The sequence below is a fragment of the Argentina anserina genome, chromosome 6, assembly GCF_933775445.1.
Source record: "Argentina anserina chromosome 6, drPotAnse1.1, whole genome shotgun sequence".
NCBI lineage: Eukaryota > Viridiplantae > Streptophyta > Magnoliopsida > Rosales > Rosaceae > Argentina > Argentina anserina.
This window is the reverse complement of record NC_065877.1, coordinates 17,288,482-17,309,253: the sequence shown is the minus strand read 5'-3', so window position 1 is coordinate 17,309,253 and position 20,772 is coordinate 17,288,482. Positions and strand designations below refer to the sequence as shown.

At 34.5% G+C, this 20,772-nt stretch overlaps 1 protein-coding gene across 1 annotated transcript; it reads right to left on the bottom strand.

Moving 5' to 3' along the window:
• Positions 1 to 2,607: 2,607 nt before the first annotated feature.
• On the bottom strand, positions 2,608 to 4,589 carry LOC126796977 (uncharacterized). The gene is made up of 4 exons (XM_050523680.1): positions 4,448 to 4,589; positions 3,642 to 3,750; positions 3,244 to 3,558; positions 2,608 to 2,691 (listed from the first exon to the last, which is right to left on the bottom strand). Exons 1-4 carry the CDS (start codon positions 4,471 to 4,473, stop codon positions 2,608 to 2,610), a joined length of 534 nt encoding a protein of 177 aa, XP_050379637.1. The 5' UTR covers positions 4,474 to 4,589.
• Between the last annotated feature and the right edge of the window lie 16,183 nt (positions 4,590 to 20,772).

The window sequence follows — 20,772 nt, the reverse complement described above, 5'->3', positions numbered from 1 at the left end:
TTGGATGACCAAATTGAGTGTTTTTTTTATTTAATAACTAAAGTGTCGATCAAACCATAATTCTACGGCTAAAGTGATAATTAGGGGGAATTTGCGACATGACTATATGAGATAGGAGCAGATGGAGCGAGTGGACAAGAGTTGAAAGTGATGAGGAGGGCATCGGGAAGCGCGTCGGCTGGGGCTCAATCCTCATTAAGGGAAGAGAAGCCAAGTCAAGTTCGAGAACAAGGGATCGAGGAGCTTGAATTCAAAGATTCACCCAACTCAACTCGAATAATATCACACATATTGGGACTGCTGCCAAACAAACAAACATAGCAATCAAGTTTATTAAATTTTGTAGAGCAGTTTAGTTTTTGCAGTATCTAGTAGAAATGGACTGCAGACGTGCGACGACAGCAAATTAAACAAGCACAGTTTGTTAGTTAATAACCATCCAGATATATTGAAGTGTTCTAATCAAGTGTAAATTAGCATTGAATTTCTGGGCTGGAGCCTGGAGGGAGAAATTGAATAATTAATTGAATGAATGAATTAGCTTCTTCCTTAGCTGGTATATGCTGTTGTTTTGCCATGGAAATGGAAAATTTGGGGAAAGAGAAGGTAAAAATCAAATCCTTAGCACAACCCACTGACTGTCTTATGATACCCAATTCAAACACCTCCGATTTGGCATTCGACTTGTCTTTTCAATCTCCCCACCACCACACTCTTTCCATCTGTTTTTGTTTTCTTTTGTTTTAGGCTTTTAGCTCACCTCACACCTCTCTCTCTCTCTCTCTCTCTCTCTCTCTCTCTCTCTCTCTCTCTCTCTCTCTCTCATATGACGTGTAATTAGATTTACGTAATGAGCAATGGCTGTGCGTCTGTACCGACTGTACGTAGTCAATGATACACTACTTCATTAGGGTTTCCCGCTTTACTTCTATGCAATTATATATGCCTATATATTTATTTGTAACGCATGCATCAACTACCTCAACTGTACGTAGTTACTAGAGTTGTTCATTCTTATTGCATGGGAACTAAATTCATGCACTAATTAGAGAAGAGAAATCAGATGATATTTGAAAATTCAAATTAAGAAACATCAATCTTCCAGAAGGGAAATCAATCAATATTACTGTTTAATTTTGATCGAGGAGAATATCACTAACTCTATTCATTCATTCGTACTGATCAATGTCGCTTGCACCCAGTGACCGATTGATACAACTATTTACTTGAAGGAGTGAAATCGAAGTTCAGTTTATATAGTGTGTTCGTTCTGATCTGCATCATCAATTCATAACTCATAAGTTAATTATTGGGTCAGCATTTGACAATTTGCTTATTATGCATAGGCTGCTGATCGATTGAGAACGCCATTGGCCTGCATATGCCATTTCCATTATTTTTTTTCTTCCGGTTACAACTCTTACAAGACGGGGAAAATGTTACCATCTCCAAATTAATACTGAATCTTTGAAAGAAAAATCTTGAGAGGGATCTGATCGAGCGGCGTCAATTAATGTTTCATATCATGTCATCATTCCATGTTGATATCCCCGATCTAAAGTTCTAAACTATGGGAAATGCAACTACTCCTCTGAGTCCTCTCACCACATAAATTAAGGATCATTTTAACAAAATTAATATGTTCTTACTTCAATCTACATGGAAATTATTTAACTATTCTAAGGGCAACTCCAACCATAAGTTCTATTTAGAGGTGCTATTTTCATTTTAGCACCCTTTATTACACTATTCATATATGACTCATTTATCAATCTCCAATAATTAGGTGCTATATGGGGGTGCTATTTAGACTATTATTGATTAAAATATGATTTTGAGTCACTACAACACAAAGTTTTATTTTCAACAACGGAATTGGTTGGAAATGATGTCATCTTAGTTGGAAAAAATTTTCCGACGAGAAGTCGTTCGTTGGAAGCCGTCGGAAATAGTGTATTTCCCACCACTCGTTGGAAATAGTTGTTCATTTCCAACAAGAAAGTTTGTCGATTTTTTGTTGAAATTAATTATATGTTCCCTCAAATGAACTCGTTGGAACTTCGTGGGAATAGTTTCAATTCCAACGAGGTATTTTCGACCATATTCCGGTCAAAAGTAACATTTCCGACGACTTATTATCGACCAATTTCTTTGTCGGTATACTTTTTACGACAATGCATTCCCGACGACCGTTGTTGTTGGAAATATTTTCCGATGACATATTCCGTCCAAACTAGTCGTTGAAATCAATTTTTGTATAATTTATATTATTTTTAATGAAAAAAATACTATTGGGAACCACTATTTAGTACAATGTTGAATTCTAATTTTCTTAGAAATTCACTACTTTTCCAAAATAAGAACTTAACAAATACATAGTGACTGTTCAAACTAAATTCAACTACATAGTCTTAAGGCAAGTAAGAAAGCAATAACATCATTTGTACCTAATAGTAGACTTAATACAAGACAACATACTAAACAAGAACAAAGAGTCTAATTATTTAGAGACTATATTGCCTCAAATAGAAAAGATAAATAGATAGATATAATATATAGATAAAAGTTTCTTCAAATCTTCATAAGTAGCAGTCACCAACAGTAGTATCAAGGTGCACGTGCTTCAGTATCTCCATTAGTATCTTTTGTGGTCAGTGCAGCTGCAGTTGCAGGTGAGATTGGAGAAGTAGACTGTAACACAAAAGTCCATGCTAAGTATTCATACCAAAGACAAATAAGACAATAAGGGATGGACAAAGAATTAATTGTAAACCATGGACAAAGACTTCTCCTTGCATCTGAGATGTATTAGCTAAATAAGGCATACATGTTGAATTAATTGAATAATAGACAGGCTTTTTGATTTCCTTTATCATTATGATAGGCAATATGAAAATTGATGTGTTTAAAGAGTAATCACTTATCAACTAATAAGAAAATTATTATAAAAGCCAGGTGCTAAGCAAGGGCCTAAAGGGGGATAAAACATAAAGATCATATATGCCTAAAGGGGGGTCAAGTGCTAAGTATATATGATATTTCTGTTTGCCCATTGAAATTCCCAGCAAACAATTATCAATCCAAGATTAAGTTTTACTCAATCATTAGTAACTTCACAAGATCAAACATGTTCAAATGAAAAAGGTAAAGTAAAGAGCTCAACTCTCTCTTTCATATTAAACTAAATAAACCGGACAATATGAAAGCACTAACGAAAATGGGGCATAGTATGCATTTATTTACCAGAGATGGTGCCACATTAGCAATAAGAGCTTGAACAAGTTGTTTCATATCAGCCAACCCATCCTTAAGAGTTCCGACTTCTTGTTTTAGTTCTCCAATCTCTTTTTCACGTTCCAAGCATGAACCATTAGTGCAAGACTTACTGCTGCTCGAAGCACATAACTCATTCGGTGGTTCCATTGTATCACCTAAGCCACGAATTTTTCCATGTTTAGGCTTTGCAACTATCTCCTTGTATATTCCCCAATCATCCAGCGGTTCTTCTCCATCATCTCTGATCATCTCCTCCAAAAGTCTTTCATCTTCCATTTCTTGCTTAAATTGAAACATATATATTAACCAACATAAACACATACTATCATGTAGATAGAAATTAGAAAACGAAATACTAGTCTTACATAGAGTTCATTTGCCTTCCCAGTCGACCATTCTTCGGGCTGATCATCTTTGGTCTTTGAAACATGAAACATTCTAAACATTTCAATTGGACTTGGTTCAACTCCAGTCCTATCAATCTAGAAGATTAAATGAATAAGGTTACTCATACAAAAAAAACCAAAATAAGCTTAGAGCATAGCAATATATAATAAGAAAAAAAAACAATAGTATGTACAAGCCGCCACCTTCTTTCTCAAACATTATGTTTACCTCATCATTTATATATTTGGCCATAGGAACTGAACCGACTGTATGAAGCAGTTGCAATTTGTCACGATTGGCTGCATTTCGCTTACTCATGTTCTTTATATTTCATTCCAAAGAAACACACAACGAGAAACACAAGAAATATTAATGAAAAAGTCACAAACTAGCTGTAATTACTCTACTGGATAGTGATCAATGGAGAACTATTTAGGTAACCTATACTTGATGAATTATTTTGATAATTTTATAGAAGGTCGTAGACACATTAAGCTACATGTATGCAAAACTTCAAGTGAATTAGAGTTGTTTCTATATAGGAATAAAATATCACAAAATAGAGAATAGATTCTTAAGAAAACATGATAAGCTTTTGTGGCTTGAATACATAAAGTTGAATTGAAATGAGAGACACATTCATTAGCATGAAATGCACTTAATATATGAAATTGGAAAGCTAAAATGTCTAAATTCAGTTTGTGATCAAATTAAAGACACTTGAATGAAGGAAGCAACTAGAATCTAAAGAAAACAAATTGCATGAAGTTAATAATCAAATCACCTGCCAATCTCCTTTGAGCCACTCATCAACCATAAGAGTCCATATCTCTGGCTTCAAGAATGAAGGATTATTGGAGTATCGAGCTGCAACACTCTTGTGTTTCCGAAAAACACTGTTTCGAATTGCCAACATCCAACCGCCGTAGTTTCTCTTGATGTGCCCGGTGAATGCATCTTTCAGTTTTTCCTCGGAGCAATTAAACTTGAATTTTTTTTTCCTCCACTTTCTGAACAACTTATCGAAATCTTTTTGCGGATATGCTGCCCATGTTGTGTACGGCCTGCTCAGCTCTGCCCTGAAGAGGGGCCAAATGCTCCGCAATGCTGTGGGACTTATGAACCTGACCACAACATAAGTTTAGAGAATGTAAAAATAAAGCCTAAGCAAAATCAAATAATAAAAGATGTAGCACAATCCTATAAAGATCATTACCTCTTTCGAAAAACCCGTGCATTCGTACCATAGCCTTTATCGCCTTTTGCAGGGCCTTTACCATTCTTTTTTGTACCATCAGTATCCAGCTCTTCCACCTCTTCTTCATCATTTGTTTCTTCATTCGGAATGTCTTCAGGTGGAGAAAGTGAAGGAGACTCAGGATGTGAAGTGTCCACTGCCTTATTTTGTTCTTTTTGTTTCCTTGTCATGACTACAATGTAATATAATGAAATCAATTTCATTTTCAAAAAACTTAATAATTATAGCTTCCACTAAAGTACAACAACCTTAGACATGAATGACAGACCGAGCTAGCATAATAGCTGCAGTTCTAGTACTTGCTTGGGGTTTCTTTGCATTCCTTAATTAATTCTGAAGCCATGCCTTCTCATTTCCCCCAACCTACTAAAGCTAGTGTTGTAGTGGTAATTATATATGAAGTTAAATACTTAAAGATAATGCTAATGTTTTACATAGTTCATCATACATATTTATCAATGTGTATATATTTAGTGATTAAGCTTCAATCTGAAAATGTTATTGCACATGAGTACAATAATTGATGATTAAGAAGTTAAATTAGAAACACTGATCAGTTATCAACTCTTCACCCAAGTCATTGACAAAAAATAAAAAGACTCTTTACTCAAGTATTGTTATAAACAAAATTAAATTCAATCTACATAGGCAACAACAAATAGCTATTACATACTACAATAAATTTTGTAACAAAAGAGTAGAAAATTGAAACCTGTTCTTGGTTGGTTTGCTTCAATGGGAACACATCTACAAAGATAAGTTGGAATACGATTAAAGCAAGGTACATAATCAGTTGACGAATAACAGAGACGGTGAGAGTGTTCTGATGATCACTTACTTTGGCATTTGGTTTTGGGTTGGGCGATCAAGGGTGTGATGTTCATAGCAGATAATCTTTCCTCGTTTCGACGAATGATTTCAAGCCTTTTGAGCTCGTAAGGGTTCGCCATGAGAGAGCGATTCAGAGCGAAGCTACTTTGAGGGTGAAGCAGTTTACTAGTGCTGCGCATGATCTAGCGGAAATCTAGTGAATTGGGCAAAGTAGAGCGGGAATATAAAATTGAGTGGGAATGAAACTTAGCAGGCATAAGAAAATTTTGAGGTAGAGATGGCGTCTTTGCAGAAAGAGGATTTAGGGTTAATTGAAAATCCCAAAGTTTTTGCAGAAAGAGGAAGGTGTGAGCATCTACACCAATTCGTAAGGTATAATTATAATTTTAGCTTTTTTTGTTCTCGTAGAGAAACCCACCTATGCTTATATATATATATATATAATTATACTCTGTCATTATTAGATACTATGTCATTACCTCCTACCAAATATTCAATATTGTTGTTTTGTACACTACATCAATGACTGATTAAGATGTTAATTATTTTGGATCTCTTGAAAATGCTAGTTCTAGACACCGATGACAAAGATGTTGCTAATATATAGTTAACAGATCCACGATTTTATTGTCTCTAAGTCTCTTCATGATCTTGAGACTAATATATAGAACACATCCCCGTTTAAAAGGGCACCTTATCAATTGAAGCTAAATTGTAATATTCTGTAACATATAACACTAGTCCATTTTTTTTAAAACACTAGTCCATTGACTCAAAAAGCTATGGAACGTATCTCATTATAATGTCATAGAAAGATCCAAACTATACTAGTATCAATTCTACTAAAGACATGATTACAATCAATTGAAGAAAGTCCAAATAAAAGGCTAGCTATAAGATAAGCAAAATTAACTCATGCAATTATCATTACATTCAATAAGACATACCTACGTATATATCTACAATACTGATTACAAAAAAATTATTAATAAATTTACAATAAATATGTTCATTTTTTAGCCAAAATGAAATGAAATAAATCCATGTATATTGGTCTGGTAGTACGGATGAGCTTATCCCAACTAGTATTGCACTACATCTAAATTACCAAAAGATAGATTTTGACCAATTCATGAGCAAAATCCCTAGAGAATAGGAAATCTCATACCATCAATCAGTTAGGTGAAATTGACCGTTGGATTTTGTGCTACTATATAAGATCCTCTCACTAAGATCATCTCATATCAGTCATATGTAGTTCTTGTTTTCATCTCAATTCTATTGTTTTGTCCTTATTCATGGTTTGCTCAATTCTTAGGAAGAAGACATCTTCTCAAGGACGTAGAAGTTCACCGACAAAAAACAATTAAGGTATGGTTTATGACTTTACCTACATATATAGGTCTATTAATTGAGTGGTTTCTCAAAATTTTCTTTCGTGTCAGCCTTTATATGAAGTTCTTTGGTTTAGTTACTTATTATTCTTTGAAATTTTAACAATTTCATCCGTTGGTACCTGTTAGAGTGTGATGCTATGCATGACTTCAAATAGATTGAGCATTAAAATTCCATTAAATGCTGTACTTATCTATGTTATGTTTGGTTCAGATTAGTGAAGCAATAGGATTTGGTTTGTGTACCTTGTTGAGGCTAAGTAACCATCTGGAAGAACTTTTTCTAACGTGCCAAAGATTTAAGGTATTATAATCTCACTATCCGTATTAAATGGGTAGATATATTATATATATATATATATGTTTACTAACTGAATATTATTAAAATCAGAGAGAAGGAAGATAAGAGGAGACTTCATACGGGGGAAGGAGACGTGAAGGAGCGGGGGCTGGAAGAAGTATTTGTGCTTTGAAAAGTAATTCTCTATCCTCACTACTTTTTATTGTCTTATCCTTTTTGGTATTAAATTATGTTTAGCTTAATATTTATCAGTTTCTCAAAAGAAAAAAAAGTTAATATTTATCAATTTCTCAAAATGAAAAAGGTTACCTTAAAAAATATTAATATATATCAGCAGATGCTAAATAAGAAGAAAATACGTTAGACAGTTTTATAAGGCCTATCACTTTAATTAATACCAATATTATTAATATATATTATTAAACGTATTAATCTCATTGTACTTTTCGTTCCATATAGTAAATATTTTAGTGTGTAACTTATATGCATGATTACTCACCTATATTGTAGTGTGTGGGAATAGCCGATAGGGGTAGAGCCTCCGTAGTACCACTAAAATGAGTCATGCCTCTCATTATTTCTCGATCTGGCTATCCAGCCTTCTGAAAGAAAGGAAGCGTTCGGGTCTAGACGACCATACTTAGGCCGAACTTCCAGTTTTGTTCACCACTTAGAATCACTTGTGTGATCAATATAATTCCTAATACATTTTCCAACTATATGTATTCATACATTTAAAATCTTTTTCTTCTACAGAAAATGTCAACTGATAAATCATGGATGCAAATGAAATTATCAGATCCAAAATACTTCAATGGAGTCGCAAGTTTCATGGAATTCACTATTAGTCATGCTCTAGACTCAGATGGAAAAGTAAGGTGTCCTTGTAGAGATGATAAAAACACATATAGATTTGTTCCAACAACTGTACAACGACATCTTCTATACATAGGTTTTATGGAGGACTATATAGTATGGAACAAACATGGGGAGAAAGAAGATAGTGATAGTAGTGTAGCAGGTGATAGCGAGAACTACAATGACGGTGATATTTCTGCAGGTTTTGATCAGTGTGATGATGTGCAAGAGCTTATAGAAGAGTGTATCCAACAAGATCCCAGAAGTGATGCACACAAGTTCTATAAACTGTTGGACGAGTCGGAGGTGCCGTTATATCCTGGGTGCGAAAAATATTCCAACTTATCCTTCACTATTAACTTGATGCATATTAAGAGTACTGGCAACATGAGTAACAAAGAATTTGACCAGCTATTGAAGTTGTTGAAAGAAGCATTCCCAACGTGTGACAAACTACCGAATTCAAACTATAGAGCGAAGAAGATTGTTGAAGAGCTCGGACTTCATTATGAGAGGATTGATGCATGTAAAAATGATTGTGTAATATATTACGGGGATCTTGTGGATGCAAAATCATGTCCTACGTGCAAACTTTCAAGGTGGCAGACACCAAGCACCACCACAAAGAAAAAAGGGGAAAAGTCAAAAAAGATTTCGTGGAAAGTTTTGCTTTATTTTCCTATCACACCAAGGCTTCAACGACTATTTATGTCATCTAAGACAGCTCCAGATATGAGGTGTCATTTCGAGGATCGTGTGAAAGATGGTGTTTTACGGCATCCATCAGATGCAAAGGCTTGAAAATCATTTGATCAAATTCATCCATCATTCGGGGACGAGCCCCGGAACGTTAGGCTTGGCTTGGCAACCGACAGATTCAACCCTTTTGGAAATTTGAGTTTAAGTCATAATACTTGGCCAGTTTTGCTATTTCTGTACAGCCTTCCTCCATGGATGTGCATGAAAGAGCCATACACCTTCTTGTCCTTACTCATTCCAGGACCGACCAGTCCTGGTCAAGATATTGATGTTTACCTGGAGCCCTTGATCAATGAGTTAAAAGAATTATGGGACCATGGAAAAGAGACGTACGACATTTCTACAAAGCAAAACTTTCAGATGAGAGTTGCAGTCATATGGATAATTAATGATTTTCGTGGATACGGTTATATGCTGGGTTAGAATACTTCCGGAAAATTGGCATGTCCAAGTTGTGCGTCAGAGACTTCGCATCGTAGATTTCAACATGGCTCAAAACAGTGTTATATGAGACACCGTCGGTTTTTAGCAGTGGGTCATCCATGGCGTACAAAAAAAACTTTTTGATAACACAAGAGAGCATAAATGCACACCAAAGAGACGATCTGGTCAGGAAATTGTAGACGAACTTCAGGGTTTGAAGACGGGAAAATTCGGAAAGAAGAAAAAAAACATATAATCCCTGGATTTGGAAAGACTCACAATTGGAAAAAAGTAAGCATATTTTACAGACTGCCTTATTGGAAAACAAACATGTTACGCAATATCTATGATGTAATGCATATCGAAACAAATATTTTGAAGGCAGTGATGGGCACAATGATGAACATTGAAGGAAAAACAAAAGATTCTTTAAATGCTCGACTTGATCTCAAAGCTATGGGCATAAGGAAAAAGTATTGGCCTAGAGAGGAGGATGGGAAGCTAGTTTATGATCCAGCACCTTATGCATTGTCACCCGATGATATCAAAGTTATATGTGAATGGTTATTAAAGTTGAAAGTTCCTAATGGTTATTGTTCAAATGTGTCTCATTGGGTGAATAGTAAAAAGCGCATTATTGCTGGAATGAAAAGCCATGATTGCCACATTTTCATGGAAAGACTTCCGCTTGTGGTGCGAGAATTGCTAACTAAAAACCCTTGTGAAGCACTAATTGAATTGTCTTACTTCTTTAGAGAGTTGTGTGCTAAAGTATTGAGTGTCCCTGATTTGGAACTTCTTGGAGATCAAATTGCCATAACTCTATGCAAGTTGGAAATGATATTCCCTCCTGCATTTTTTGACATCATGGTTCATTTGTCAATTCATTTGGCATGGGATGCAAAAGTGGCCAGTCCTGTACAATATAGATGGATGTTTCCACTTGAAAGGTGGTTGAATTTAAATCTTCTATCAATAAAGCCAGAAGAAAAGTTGAAAAAGTCAAATGGTTAAATTTTTAAGTTGCCTAATTTGCCCAGAGTTTATTAATCACCACTATATGAAAGTATATTCTCATGAGAGATAAGAGTGCAACTTGACAAATAATAAACCGAAAAATAATGTTTTTTTTACGGTTGCTGACTTGCTCACCCACAATCTCCATAATTGAAGAGAACTGTCATACCATGATCTCAATACCTTTAACAAGTATTAGGCTAGTATATGTAACTTATATTACATAGATGGTTAATTAAATTATCTAATATAATGTTTACTTTCTTGATAAATAGGTACTTGCATAAGTTAAATACTTATGTTCGTAACAAGGCTCATCCAGAAGGTTCTATTGCAGAAGGATATCTGGCAGAAGAGTGTGTCACGTTTTGTTCTAGATATTTACGTCAAGTTGAGACAAAATTTAACCGAGTATAGAGGAACTATGATGGAGGACAACCGTTGCAAGGCAAGTCTATGATATCTATCTTCTCGTTACCGGGTAAAACTGTTGGGAAGGGAGTTTTGAAAGTAATGACTGCAGATCTTCACCATGTTGCAGCCCATTATGTCCTAACAAATTGTGACGAGTGTTTGTCTTATATTGAGTAAGGAATTTTATATACCATGAGTAAATAATTTTCTAATAGTATATGACAATAATTAATATTTAAGTTGTTTTTGTACAGTGAACATAAGGACGTTCTTCGTGCACAACATGGTGATGATTGGGTGGATTATTTACACAAATAATATTTTGTGAGCTGGTTTTCTGAAAAGGTATAAACCATTTATATTTTAGAAAAATATAAATAATTATATATAATTTTTTATGTGTCTTTATTTTCCACATGTAGATCGACCAAATGTATGCAGATGGAGTTGTGGGTGCTCAAATGCATTCTTTGGCTGATGGACCTCTAAAGCAGGTTGTCTACTATAGCAGTTATAATATATGTGGATTTAGGTTTCATACCCTACAACGTGATGTAACTATGCAAACACAAAATAGTGGAGTTATGGTCAAAGGAGAAAACCACATTGATTGTGTGTCTTGGTATGGAACTCTTACAGATATTGGTGAGCTATGGTATACATACCAGAATAAAGTTGTGTTGTTTCAGTGTGATTGGTTTGACACAGCTACTAAAGGTAAAGGTTATAAGGAAGATTGTTACGACATACAAAGTGTTAACAATAAGGGTAAGCTGAATACCCAGGAACCATTTGTGTTAGCATCTCAAGCAACCCAAGTTTATTATATTGAATGCATAAAGAATAATACTTGGAGTGTTGTGATGGAGACTAAACCCCGAAACGTCTTTGAAATGCCAACTGACAATGAGGAACCGTACCAACAAGAAGAATCTCAGACAAGCCACACATATGCAAACCGTAACGAGGAAGAAAATGATGATTAGTGAGGTATTGTGCTTTAAGTCTCTATTGATGATTTATATATGTGTGTTGTGTGTGTATTTTTAACATGTAAGTCAATGAAATAATGAACTGTTTTGTGTGCAGTATTGATCATTCGAGTGGAAGTATGAAAACCTGGTAGCAGCTGATAGGATAACAAAAGGTTGATCGATCTATGTTTTGCATTCTAATGTAGGTGCATTATTGATCTACCAAGAATATAATGTTTAATTTTCAACTGTGTTAGTATGATTGGAATTAAGCTCTATATTTTCCGACGACTTAACGATGAAACTAAGTCTGATCATAAATGACTTCATATTTCCAACAACTTCCCAACGAAATAGTAACTTGTCAGAAATAACAAGTTTGTTTCTAACGGAAACATACCTCGTTGGAAGTCTGTTGGAAATGATGTATGTCTAATATACTATTTCCGATGAAATTTCGACGATCATGTGTATTTTGTTGGAAATAGTGTTTTTTTCCGACAAATATTGATGTTGTTAGAAAATGCCCATTGGAAAAAGGCATATGTGTTGTAGTGAGTGCTATATGGGAGTGTTATAACCTATTTCAATTGATGAGGGCCCAATACACTGTTAAGGTTTTGGTATTGAAAAATCATTAGATATAAGACTCAATTTAGGTCAAAGTCTTATAAAATCAAGACTAGAACCCCCTAAAACCAGTTGTTGGAGATGTAAAGTTCTATTTTAGGACTTAAACAAAAATTTAGCACCATTATTGGAGTTGTCCTAACTAAAAAGGAATATCGATCATGAGATTTGCATAATTGATCAACGGAAATTTGTCTATGTTTTAGGGCATTACTTTTTATATTTTAGAATGTTATTTCCCTTATTTTTATCAATTTGACTTACTTTTATGTCTTCGGTTTCTATCTATGAAAGAATTGACAAAGAGAGATAACAAGAGGAGATGAGGCCGTGCAAGGAGAAATGTGTCTGAGTTTAGCTAGTAAATATTTTCCTAGTGAATCAGGAATGTGAATGAGAATGAGAGAATAAATCTATCTCGAATGTGAAGTCCAAATTGGATAGGAAATGAAATCCAAGTCCAAGAAGGAATCCAAAGTCGACTAGGAGAGCTCTCTGGCGTTGGATTTTCTATAGATTTGATATTAGATGATTTTATAAGATCACATGACTTGCACAAGGACTATCAACGCATAAGATGATGGATAAAACCCAATCCATGCTAGGTTCCGATAAGGGCTTGACAAAGGAAGTAAAGGAAATTGAATCCAAGTCACATAAGGAATCATAATTGCATGAGGAATGAATCAAATCATATAAGGAAAGAGATAAGGATATGATGTTCATTTAGGATTTGGATTCTACTATCTTATGATTGGTTCAAGTAATTTGGAGAAGGGGTAATATTTGCTTGCCATCCCCTATATATAGGAGGCAAGAGGGATAAATTGTACATCACAACTTTCAGAAACACCAAGCTCACACGCTCTCCTTCCTTTCGCTCTAGATTCAATCCTATCTAGGAGACCAAGAAGCTCTTTCGACAAGAAGAGGTCATCAAGATCATCATCATCGATTTCACCTCTTTTTTCTTGTGTTCAATACAAAGTTGTAATCTCTTGTTCCTTGCTTTCTTCGAATTCTTTTGATTTTATAGAATGGATTTCTTTTTCAGAATTTGTTTTTTTTTGTTTTGATTTCATTAGAATGAAGTAGAATGATGCATGTTTTACGATTTTTATATGTTTAGGTTTTTTAGGATTCTTGATTTGTAACGTGGAATATGCATAAATGACTGAAAGTTTTTTGGGGATGATTTATTTTTACGTATTGATTGATTCTAGAATGTATGCTAGGATTAATTGGTGCGTATTGTAACTAATTATGGGATAACACGAGAGTGAGTCTTGATCTTAAGCATTGGTTCAGAAGTCAGAGATTGAGTTCTATGTTATTTGGTCCAACTTCAAAGTATTTTATACGTTGGTTAGGGAAGTCACAATTCATCTAGTCTATGTATGATTGATAGGAGATTATGGTCAGGGAGATATGTTTCTTTACATTTAGAGGTGACTTAAAGAGTCGAGTGCCCGCTAACCGGGACTACACTCTTCATCTTGAATGAGATGTTATGCATATGTATTCCAAACATGTTATAAGTAAAGTATAATCAACGTGAACATATAGATCGTAGTTGCATCTTTCTTATCCATCCATCGTTACTATGAGCTTGTATGATAGTTAGTTGTCGATCAAAACCAAATTGTAAATCGCTTATATCTTGTAAATTGTATAGTGAATGATTGTTGGTTAGTATGTGGAGCACCCTTAATCATCGGTTGTGAACGATAAAACCTGTGCTTACTCTCATTACATTGATAGAGTTTTCTAAGTTTGTGAAGTCTTGTATGCCTTGTGTGTTCTAGGATTGATCAATAATCCTCAATCAACTGGGTATTCATCTTGTTCTTGCATCATATATATTCATATATAGTTCCATAATGAAAACACTTAATTATTGCATATATATGCATGGGTACATACATTTATATGTGTATATAATTAAGGGTCATCATTTGGCATGCGACCCTAATAGCTCGTGGGCGGCCTGGCGACCCTATGTGCCAAGGCCCGGCCTGACCCAGTGAAAAACCCATTGAAGCCTAGCATTATGAGCATAAGGTTGGGTAAATGCCAATGGTATAAAGCCTAGGCCCGGCCCATTGGAGCCTATAATGCTAAAGCCCGGTCCAGCCCTAAAAAGCCCGCCCAAAACCTCGTCGAAGCCCATTCATTTTTAAAACCAAATATCTAGTTATTTGTTAAATATGTCAATTAATTAAATTATTAAGGTATATTTCTTATATTTTGTATTTAGTTCAATAATTACCACATCCTAATTTTTCTTAGTTAATATAAATTACAAATAAATATAATCGGTTTGGCCTGGCCCATCCAAAAAGCCCAACCTGTCCTGAAAAAGCCCATAAGGCCTAGCCCATGGATCTTGATATTATAAGAAAGCCTGGCCCAGCCCACCCCATTGCCGACCCTTAGTATATATATACAACATTTCCGTAAGGAGGTCTTTATTTATTCTTATGTAAGGATTTCCATTTTTTACCAACTTTTTGATCGACTTTTAACATCTTCACCGTCCAATATTTAGGTAATAACGTATAAATCATCTGCACAAAATTTCAGACAATTTGAAGATCGGTAAGGTATCGAACTAATCAAACACAATGGACGAATTGAAATCTGACGAACTTGAACCGTTCATATTTTAAGTAGAAAATTAAAGTTATGAGTATCTTAACGGTTATCAAAATGACTGAAATTTTTTGGAGATGATCTATATGTTATTATTTAGATATTGGACGGTGAAGATGTGAAAACTCGATCAAAAAATTAGTTAAAAATGAACATCCGTACCATAAGAATAAATAAAGACCACGGAAAAGCCTTGTATGTACATGTAATTCTCATGTATATATTGAGGATGTTGATTTATTATCGTTCATTGGAGGTGGAGGGCAGATACGAAGAGGGTTTAATAAAAATACGGTTTAATATTGATTTTTTTGTTTAAAAAATGGATAGCTCATTCACCAACTTTTCGATCACATTTTCACATCTCCACCGTTCAACTTTTAAAGTCTAATGTGTAGATCATATCTGTAAAATGTCAGTCATAATGGAGATTTTTAAGGCATTCAAAATTGGAAAAATTAACTTATAAACATGAGGTTCAAGTTTGATAGATTTTGTGCGTTCATTGCTTTCACCAAATTTGATGCCTTAACGATCACCATTTTGGCTGAAATTTTACAGAGGTGATCAACACATTAGACTCTAAAAATTGAACAATGGAGATGTGAAAATGTAATCGAAAAGTTGATGAATTAGCTATCTATTTTTTAAACAAAAAAAAAAGAATCTCTCATTAGAAGGGTCATGTATATACATATATAATGAAAACATATCTATTTGTAAGGTTTTATCTTAAAAGTTTCAGTATAGTTATGTATCAACTCACGTACTGTACCGTATGTTTTTCATTATAGTAGCCTCTTTTACAATGCAAATGATTTTACATGATCTTTCTTTATATCAGTTTAAAGTGTACTCAGTGGTTTGAAATCAGATATTTTAGCTTGCTATAGCTAGCTGTGTGTGTCTATATATATAGAAGAGTACGTTGAAATCCCAGATGAGTTACAACCTTATATATCAGGGTCAGGTCGTAAAATCATTTTGTTTTGTAATCCATCAGAGTCGATCGGAGTGAGAGTGAGAGGTGGAGAAATGAAGAGAAACAACTCAATAAAATGCGTACCACCTAAGATTCTATATTTCTATATATAGTCAAGAGTCAACTAAAACCGATTACCGCAATCATGAAACTCTTAGATATCACCCCATAGATCGATATGTCTTTATCCATATCTAGATGTATTGTTTGGTGACTAAGTTTTTGATTAGATGTTTTAATCGTTACTCTGAAGAAAGTGACAATTCCATAAATGGGAAGTGCGGTTAGGTTTCTATGTGGAGGTTTAAGGGTCAAACATTCATATATATGGAATTCCATATATATATATATATATATATATATATATATATTTTGGTGGAATGTCATTGGAGTCAGCTCAAACTCCTAATGCACACTACCAACTCTCTCTCTCTCTCAGGGTCTGAGAAGACATTTTGTTCTTCTTTCATTTTTTTTTTCTTCAGCTTTTGCGTGTCGGCTTTTCCCAAATGGATTTTGATAAGACATTTTTTCGTTATGTGTATGTGTTTCCTTTGAAAGTATTGGAAGGTAGGTCAGATTTTGACTTGGTAAAATGATTCGTGATATTGTGACAAACACTAGCATACAATTTGTGGACACGATCTAATAGTTCAAATAAGCATGGTCTTTGAGAAAATCATTATCTCATTTGACATGAACTCTTTCTTTTGATCATAAGAAAGTTAAGAAAATCAAGGTTACAGAAAGATAATCAATTGCAAAAAAACTCAATCAATCATGACAAGATTAATATATGCTCAAAAGTACAAAAAATAAAGAAATTAATGAATCAAAATACCAAAATCCCAAAAGCGAATCAATGCCAAAAGTTAGTTTATGAACGTATTAGAGAAGAAGACAGTTAAGCAGCATATTACAATTAAGTACTTAACTATTGCTAATGGCCCTAGGTATTTCAGCTAACTACAAATGGAAAATGTTCTTAAGAGTTTACGTTCTTATATACCATTATATAAATAATAATCTGTATCAAGCAGCTTGAGTTGTTGAGTGTATAAAGTAGGTTCATTTTCAGCAAGAGGAGGACAAAATTGGTCCTCAATTAGTGACATGATTCATGAAATGGTGGAAGGCCCACCTATATAAACTCCGTGTGGAGGAGAGGCCGCTCTTGCAATAAAACGACATCATATCACTCCAAAGTCGGAATGAATATTGCCTCTCTCTCTCTCTCTCTCTGTTTTTTTTTTTGAAGAGTCGAATTCCTACAAACTCTTTACATCACTAAAAAGTCTACCTCTCTGCTAGGCGTTCCAATGTTAGATGATTGTCGGATCGAGGAGACTCTCCCCCTGCCAATATAGAAGATATTCTCTTCAAAAATCAATGTAATAATGCACGATGTAATAGTTTACATAAAAGCGCTTTGGAGCATATTGGTGAGTTTTATAATACGAAGTTCATCGTCCTTGAAACTAAGTTTCCGGTTAGATATCAAATTTTGACTGTTTTATTTTTAGCATCCAATGAGTAGGTCATCTCTAAATTTTCTTGCCAAATTGATTATGATAGACACACTCCTGAATTTTCCGTTGAAATTTTGAGATGGACTTGTGTAGCCAAAATTTAGAGAACGATTATGTCAAAAATTCGGCATAACCTCCCTTAAAAATGGACTATCCCAAAATTTGTAGATCAAATAATGCACTTCTAAAAACACAAGGCTACTACTTCTCTCAACTAAGACCAACTCTCCTCCACTACAACCACGTACTCCAACATCCATCAATGAATACAATATATATCAAGTATCTCATCTCTAATATTTTAACACAACATCAATATAGATATTAGCATCAGACTACTCTCATATCAACATATCTACAACTCAACTAAGCAATATACAAGCACACCTGATGTTTGAGTGGATATGCCCCTGATGTGAGTATTGTACCAACCTCAGTTACACTAACATGGGCAAAACAGAAAACCAAAGAGCCCAGATAATAACATAGAAAATGTGAAATAAACTCAGTGAGAAGACAAAAACAAGCTAATAGTAAAACTGCTTCTCATAAATCTTGATTTCCTTAAAATCATTTCTCTTTCGCAAAGTGTTTTGCATGCAATGAAACTTATATACTAGGGAAGATAAATCACTGAGTTGTAAAACATGTGAAATACTTCAAGTCTTTAAGAACTGTATTATGTAGTAAACTCATAGTACAAATATAATAATAAAATCTCATAAGGAAGACAAAACTAAGGATGAACATGTTACTTTTTGGAAACTTGATCACTGAAAATAACTTAGAACTCAAAGCATTACCAAACTTGTACCCACAGCTAAAATTAGTCATGCACCTACAAGGATTAAGTCAAGTAGGCAGACTGTGGCGGACAACTGATCATGCACTCATGTCGAGCTAACTCAATATGAGCAGAGCAAGAGAGGGGGGGGGATAATTGGTTGTACACCTGTACACATCAGGTAGAGCGGGAAAACTGGTCATGCACTTGTGCGTCCGCCAATACACAAGCAAAGCGAGGAGGTATACATGCATATAATTGGAGAACTGAATCATCATATATCGTACTTTTTGGGTTTGGGTACTCGTATAGCAAATGAAAATTTCAATTTACTTACTCAAAACAAAAGCTTCCTCCCTTTTGTAACTCATTAACTTTTATTACATCATATCTGTAAAGCATTTGGGATGTTCATTTTGTTTTACTCCAAAACAAGTAATTTACTTTAAAAATGCACAAACTATATAATCCGATAAAGACATAAGTAATGAATTCATGAGAAAACATGATAAACCACTATGAGGATCAAATTGATAAATAAGACTCATAAATTAAGCATAATAGGAGCTTCTTACTTTTTCAAACACAAGCAACTTTACTTGAAACTTATATCACAAGATCACCTAAATACTTAGACAATTAATTTAAGAGAAAACTTAAAAAATGATCATGATGAGTCAATAAAATACCAACTCAAAAAAAAATCATATAAGTGAATTGCATGCAATTTCCTTAAAAACAAAATCCAACTCACAATGAAATATGACTAAGTGTGTTCTATCTCGGCATCGTCCTCAAAAACTTGCTCAACCGGGTAACCTAGCCACAAGAAATATATAGAATACTTAACACTTAAATACCGAAGTCCAAAGCCTTAAAATTACAAGAAACCTATTTTCGGGTTGGGGTGTTACAAGTTAACGTTTGGGTAATCATAATCATTGGAATTATGAACATGAACATTTCAGGTTGAAATTTTTTGGTTTGTCCATTACTTTGGTTAAGTTCGGTATCGAAACGTTAAATAATTTGGCTGAAACTTTTTTGGAGAAAATATACTCATAAAAACTAAAAACTGAATATTAAAGATATCAATATTTGACCTGAAGGCTTTTGAGCTTTGCATTATGGGAACGAGTACTATCTAATGGTTTATATACCTCATACAAGTATCATCATTTATTAAAACTTCTATCTTAATTTAGAAGGAAATCTTATTTCCCATCTTCCTTGCACTAGTAGGAAATAAGACTAACTAGGGCTGGGCACGGGACATAATGGGGCTAGACCCGCGTCCGGTCTCACTCTTTAAATTCGAGATGAGATCTAGATGAGATTTGTGTATTTAAGAATACATCACACCCGGAATCAATCTCATTAGGATCTGGACCGAACAAAGTAGATAGCCAATTTGCCATCATTACACAGTCACAAATGGTCCAAACATCATTAGTTTATTACACAAAAATTTAAAAATTTAAGTTTTCAACCCTAAGCATCAGCTACAGTACAACCCGCTCTCAATTCTCATTTGTTCGAGCTCCGCCGATACCAAATCTACTCCTTCCTTTTTCATGGTACGTACATTCCTTTTGCAACTACGTACGTACGTCTAACACTCCAAGAGACATGCCCTCAAAGCGTATTAAGACCCCTGCCTTCCCTTCTCAAATTTCTGCTAAATCATTTAGTCTAGTAGAGAATTTAGAAAGTAAGTTTGTTCTTATTGACACTACTGTTTCAAGTCTCTGAAGCTCCTTCGAAGCAAAAGCATGGCCGCCCTCCAAGTACCAAGAATAAATTCAAGTCGGGTGAAATAGATTCGAAAGCAAAAGTGATGAGAGAAGATGTTCTCAAGTATCAGTACTTTGGAAACTCCCTAGCCCTAGTGTGATGGGTCAGGAAAGATTTAGATAGCTTTTCTTAAACCTAAATTCTATGCTTTGTCCATGGATATAGGCCTGCCTTTAAAACAAAGTGAGTTTTAGTTCCTTCATAAATGGTCTATTCTTGTATACCATGTAGATGTCTTTTCGTCTGTAAGCTTTAATCCTCTTCTCTAGATGATACCGTGATAGTATGTAATGGTCTTGATATGAGCTAATATATTTATGCACTTGCACTTTTCTGTAACAAAAAATATGAAATTTAGGGTTTAGTATTATTTAGGAAAAAAAAACTCATACAATATTAGTGTGTATCAATCTACCTCTCAAAAAAAAAACATGAGTTATTTGTTAGTACGTACGTTCGTCCTTATTTAACTCCGATCGAGTTTAAGTTTTCCAGAAAGCAGGGATCAT